We start from the raw sequence: 6,000 nt of genomic DNA, 5'->3' as shown, positions 1-6,000 counted from the left end.
CGCCAGAAGCGGCTTAGTCATGCTGGCCACATGACGTGGAAGCTGTACGCCGGCTCCCTCGGCCAATAAAGCGAGATGAGCGCTGCAACCCCAGAGTAGTCTGTGACTGGACCTAATGGTCAGGGGTCCCTTTACCTTTATCTTTAAGCAATAAAAAGAGGACAGAAGCAAAATGGAGATCGCATGCAGGACAGAATGCAAGAGAGAAACAGAGAGCAGGATAGGAAAGGAGCGTTTGCGAGCAAGCGACAGGGGTTCGAGGGAGAGCAGACAAGCAAAGGAGCGTGAGAGTAAGTGGCCAAGGAGGCAGAAAAGCTCAGCGGAAGGCAAATGCAGAGATGTGCCACAGTAAGCAAAGGGCTAGGCTAGAATCTTTCTTCCTTGTATTTTGGTTTTCTACATGCAGGATTTAGCTTTTATTTTTGAAAGGGCAACGTTCGGTATCCACCCAACCTCTTCATCCAGCTGCGTATGTTGAACCAGACCAAGTCTTTTGTGGCCCAAGACCCTTTAGCTTGACTTTCCAGCAAGATCTGGGGCAAGCAGCGATGCTGAAAGATGACAGGAGGAGGGAATTATGGGATGAATGAGCAGAGAAAGAGTAAGCAGCAGGAAGCAAGGCATTGAGGAAGCCCCCATTCTGACAAAGTACTAAGGAGCCATTTCTCTTCCTTCCTTCCTTGAAAAGGCAAATCAAACTGTTAAGTTTATGAGAAGCTATGCATTGGATAGCATCCCCATTAAAACCGCATCATTTCAGCTCACCTGTTCTGCCCACTAAAGAAACTCAGATTAAATCCTCATTAAAGGCTATAGTCAGGAGGATGTGTGCTCTGTGTGTGTTTTTAAAAAATGAATCTTGGGACAAGGAACTGGGGAACAGTACCAGAACCCCACCCTAGACCTACACCCTGGAAGTCGAATGGAATCTGTTCCAGAAGTCCGTTCGACTTCCAAAACGTTTGGAAACCAAAGCGCAGCTTCTGATTGGCTGCAGAAAGCTCCTGCAGCCAATCGGAAGCTGCAGAAGCCACGTCGGATGTTTGGCTTCCAAAAATCATTCGAAAACAGGAACAGTCACTTCCAGGTTTCAATCGTTTGGGAGCCAAGTTGTTTGAGATCCAAGGTATGACTGTATTTTTCTCAGATCCTGTCTCTGCTTTCTGCAGTTTCTACAGGCACTGTTAACATGCATTCAAGCGTCACAGTCAGAAGGATGAGGAACTTGGTTCTTAAGAAGCAAAAGTTTAGGGTGCTGAATGCCGAGCCTTTGCACTTGCCCAGGGCAACATACAAACCACTCTGGCTAGAGGGAAATCCAGGCTCCACGGTACTGCAAGTTACAAAAATGAAACCAACCTCGTTCCGTTTCACCGTTGGGGTTGGATGACCCAGTTTATCCCTCTCCAAAGACCAGCAGGGAAGTTCACGATCCTGTGTTCCATGCACAACCCCTGTAATCAACTATTCTTAGGCTCAAGGCGGGCAAAACACGCTTAAAACAAGTCAAAGCATTTTTGAGAGAGGAATCGCTTACTATGGTGTATGCAAATGTCTTTTGTTCCACTGTCACCTGTGAACAAACAGGTTTGGCAGGGTTTTTTTAAAAAAACCTACCAGGCCTATTTAACCAGAGGCAAAGGGTAGGGTGAAGGCACCAGCAGCAGTGCTTTTCAGTTAACTCCAGCCTTGCTTTGCTCCTGTCCTTCACTAAACATCCTTGCCAGTTAGGAGCTGAAAGCAAGCAAGTCCTCAGTCACATCCTTAACATACATTTAAAGCACTCTTAAAGTCGTATAAGAGTCATGCTTCCACCACCCAAAGAATTTTGGGAACTGTGTTTTGTTGGGGAGGGGCTTCAAACAACTCTCCTTAATAGGCTACAGTTATTAGGATCCTTTGGGGGAAGCTGCGTCTCTTAAAAAGGTTTAAATGTTTGGTTTGGATGTGACCTTCATTCCAGACAAGAGGAAGTAGGCAGCAACAGCAACAGAGAGGAGGAGGAGGAGGAGGAAGAGGAGAAGGAGAAGGAAGTAAAAGAGGCAGAGTAAAAGAAATTAGCCAGAATCAGGATTTTATTACAGTAACAAGGAAACAGTGAAAAAAAGAACAAGCATCTATATAGAAAGGTTTCCCTGAGATATTGCACTGTGAACTGAGCAGATGCTGCCAGACACCCAAGCCCAGAAATACGTGGAAAGCAAATTGCGAGAAACAGAAATGGCTTCTGCTTTGGGTTCAGCCTCCTTCAGAGGAAAATAAATTAGCTGCTGAGATGTACTCCAGTTTTGTCTTTGTTCTGTTTTTAAACTGCCTCGTAACATTCCTTAGGCTTCCACTCTGCATGAGTTCTTTAATGCCCCTTTGCTTCATCAGAAACTCCTTGTGTTATCAGTTTCTATGACTTCTTTTTGGATTGTCTCTTTTGTATTTTTAAAATATCAAAATTTCTTTTCCGGCTATAAACATTCCCAGCTTGGTTTCGTTTTTTAAAAAAATGAATGAGTCAAAACCCCAGCCCTCAAAAAAAAAAACTTTTTATTTTATTTTTTAGGGGGAAATCCAGGCAAAATTAGGTACAAGTCCAATGGATTTGAATGGGAAACCATTGAGCACATTCAGATCAATGGGACTTGGAATAGTGTGTAACCTAAGTTTGATGCAGCATTGGCTGAGATCCAAAAGAATGTGTGAATATATACATACATGTGTGTGCACGCACATCCTTCTCTATGCACAGATATGCAAAACTCTTGCACAATATGATGTGCACAGGAGGGTCCTGCAAAACAGCACCTGATTGTTGAACAGGTTCAACACGTGGCATAGAAGCCCTGCTTGAGTTCATTTGCTTTTTCTGTGTAAGGAAAACTTCTGCTACTAAGCCCTGCACCCAAAGCCATTTTGCTGCATCATGGCCATTAGATATACAGTGGACCCTTCGGTTACGTTACCTTCAGGTAACTTAACTTTTGGGTTGTGAACGTGGCAAACCTGGAAGCAAACTCTGTGTGCTTTGCACATGCACAGAAGCACACTGTGTGCATGCACAGAAGTGTTCTATCGCACCGCGTGCATGCGCAGAGGCAGCACTTTTCTGGGTACATACAGACCCCTGGAACGAATTAAGTTCGTATCCGGAGGGTCCACTGTAGATAGATACACAAAAGAATAAAAAATTGGGAAGTAATATTTATAAAAATATACTGTGATTTACCCCTGGCTTTGATAAAAAAATAGTCTCAAAGTTTTCACAGAAAAGTAAGAGGCTGGCTTGAGCCGCTGCCTATCATGAGCTGATACCCAAAGCAGATCAGAAGTACAGGAGAGCACAAAAGAATACAGTATGAGTGCAGAATGAAGAAAATATATGTTTATAAAAGAGCAACCAAAGAGGAGGAAAAGGACAGGGAATGAGAGAAGGAAGGGGAGAACTCCAGAGACAGATAGAGACAGATCAGCGCCAGATTTAGGGTGGTACGGGCAGATCCCCTGCACAGGGCGCCAAGCCAAGGGGGTGCAAAACTGAGAAGAGCCAGAATTGAGAAGATCAATTTGGGGGTGCCATTTTTTGGCCTTGCACAGGATGCCATATTACGAAAGATTACTAAAGTCCACCCCTTGCACCAATGATTCTGAACCTCCGCTCGCTAAACCATATGGCAGATCTATAACACGAGGTGCGGGGGGGGACGGGACACTATACCCCAGGGAACCCTGGGAATTGTGGCCTGGGACGGGCTTAGGAACCAAAAGCAGAGAATTCTCAGCATTTTCAAAACTACACTTCCCAGGATTCTTGAGGAAGCCATAACTGATGCACGTGTTGTAGTGAAGGCGAATTGAAATCCAAAACTAGTCTGGAATCCGTTTTTGTTCTCAGAGTTCCCCAGTTCATCTGCCAAACTCGCAGGGCCTGAGTATTCTTGGCTGAAGAAATACGCTATTCTATCCTTGAATCTCCAATCCTCCTCAAGGTTCCATAATCAGGCGCCATAACTATTTAAACTGGTTTGTGGTGGTGGTGGAAGGACACAAAGGAGATCTGATCTATGACAGAGAACTCCAGGGAATGGCTTTTGCCTAGGCCCTAGCTTGCCCCACTGCCGCCAAGTGAACTGGATTTCATCCTATGCACCTTGCCAATCCTGTAATCTAGCTGTGGTAGCCCGTTTTCAGTTTGCCCTGCATCTGAATTGTGTCGACCATCCAACTGCTGGCCTCTGCCCAACAGCAAAACACAGGAGAGGCCAGAATTTGTGAGGAACGACGAAGGCTTTGAAGAGACTGGAGGAAACACCTGAGCTGTCGTCATCTGACTGTCACCCAGAATTAGCGTCCTGCTGGTTGAGAGGTGTCTTCACCGATCACCTGCCTGCCTTCCTCTCGCACACATATACACCACACACACAAACACACGCAAGGTTCTCAGCGCCAGGTCCCACCACCTGTGCCATCAGCTCACAGGTGCCTCCAAGATGCTCAGCGCCAGCGCTTGGTCCCTCAGTACGGAGTGAAACGGTTGCATCCTCCGCGGTACAAGCTGGCCTGCCAGAAAGAGAGGGAGCAAGCGTGTGAGGGGAAAGTTGTATAGGAGGAAAAGTCAAAATAATAGGACAGGAAGTCGTTAACAAAGCTATGTTGACTTCTTAATCCTCATCACCTCCCCATAGCAAAGCCTATACATCATGTAACCCCTCTTGCTATCTTCTTCTCTTCCTCTGGTACCTCCTATAGTTTTATTGTTAAACTGGAAACTCTGCAGGGAATTGTCTTTTTACATGCATTACGTTTCCGAGCACAATTCACAGTGTTGGTACTGACATTTAAAGCCCTAAACGGCCTCGGCCCCACCCCCTTCATTCAGCCCGGACACTGAGGTCCAGCTCCGATGACCTTCTGGCAGTTCCCTCACTGTGAGATAGGAGGTTACAGAGAACCAGGCAGAGGGCCTTTTCAGTAGTGGTGCCCGCCCTGTGGAACGGCCTCCCATCAGATGTCAAAGAGATAAGCAACTATCTGACTTTTAGAAGACATCTGAAGGCAGCCCGGTTTAGAGAAGTTTTTAAGGTTTGATGTTTTATCGCGTTTTTAATATTCTGTGGGGAGCTGCCCAGAGTGGCTGGGGAGGCCCAGGCAGAGGGTGGCGGTATAAATAATATAGTAATAGTAGTAGTAGTAAAATGCAGTGTAGGTGTCTGCATTGTAGAAATTACATAGGATCCGCAACAAAATGTGGCAGTGTAGAGCACTCCTGTTCAGTATTCCAGCCATGCCCCTTTCCCCAGGGTATTCCATTCTTCTTCCACCACCTCCAACAGTTTTCTACACTCTCCCCCAGTCAGTTTTCCATGGCCATTAAGTCTGCTAAGTCCTAATTGTCTCCTTTCCCCGTGTATGTGTGTGTGTTGCATTTCTACAAACTTTGTGGTTCCTCTCTAAACCATTCAATACTTTCCCTCTTCTGCATGGATGGCACTGTTTTAACTAAAGATGGATCTTTATTGAAAGCATTCCCTACTGGTATATGGGATCACCATCATAATCCATTTTAGTTCTTTGCCTAAAGATAGGTACATTCACACAATTCATCCCTCATAGATCAACTACATAAATTGAGAATACACCATATGTGAGCACCATGGCAACCTCAAGTTGCTGGGGTTTTTTTAACCTTGGGTGGGTAACAGAAAGTTGAGCCAGATAGGAAGAGCTGTCCTACCCTATTCCTTTCCATTCCCCAGAATTCCTCTTGGGGGCTCTCTTCCCCAACGAATAAGATGCCTGCAGCTCTAGATTATTTGAAAGGAAGATACAGGGGACAGGAAACCCAAGAGACCTGTGTTTCCTGTCTGTCTAGGCTTCCCCTTCACATGCAATATAGAACTCCCACCAAGCACCCTACTTTGGGGAGTTGTATGGCTGTCCTCAGGTCAGAAGTCTGAGCTAAATCAGACACTGTGACATTTCTAATTTACAACGTTATGCACAAACTCAACA

The 6,000-nt window shown here is 45.6% G+C and overlaps 1 protein-coding gene across 8 annotated transcripts in view; it reads right to left on the bottom strand.

Moving 5' to 3' along the window:
• Window positions 1-2,057: 2,057 nt before the first annotated feature.
• The window catches only part of LOC310830128 (RNA binding protein fox-1 homolog 1-like), a 41,338-nt gene continuing 37,395 nt past the window's right edge, over window positions 2,058-6,000 (bottom strand). For 4 of the 8 annotated variants that reach the window (XR_014557484.1, XR_014557485.1, XR_014557486.1 and 1 more), the window contains exons 12-13: window positions 3,702-4,548; window positions 2,058-3,668 (exon numbers count right to left, since the gene is read on the bottom strand). Coding sequence is in view for 4 of the 8 variants with exons in the window: in XM_083709761.1 (XP_083565887.1) it covers window positions 4,504-4,548 (45 nt within the window). In the remaining 4 variants the exon portion in view is untranslated. Of the gene's footprint in view, window positions 4,549-6,000 lie in introns of all 8 variants that reach the window. The other 4 variants (XM_083709761.1, XM_083709762.1, XM_083709763.1 and 1 more) reach the window with 1 other exon arrangement.

The sequence above is a fragment of the Podarcis gaigeae genome (genome assembly GCF_964106915.1).
Source record: "Podarcis gaigeae genome assembly, chromosome: 13".
Lineage (NCBI taxonomy): Eukaryota > Metazoa > Chordata > Lepidosauria > Squamata > Lacertidae > Podarcis > Podarcis gaigeae.
Note: the sequence above shows the minus strand (reverse complement) of the source record. Positions and strands in the feature narration are given on the sequence as shown.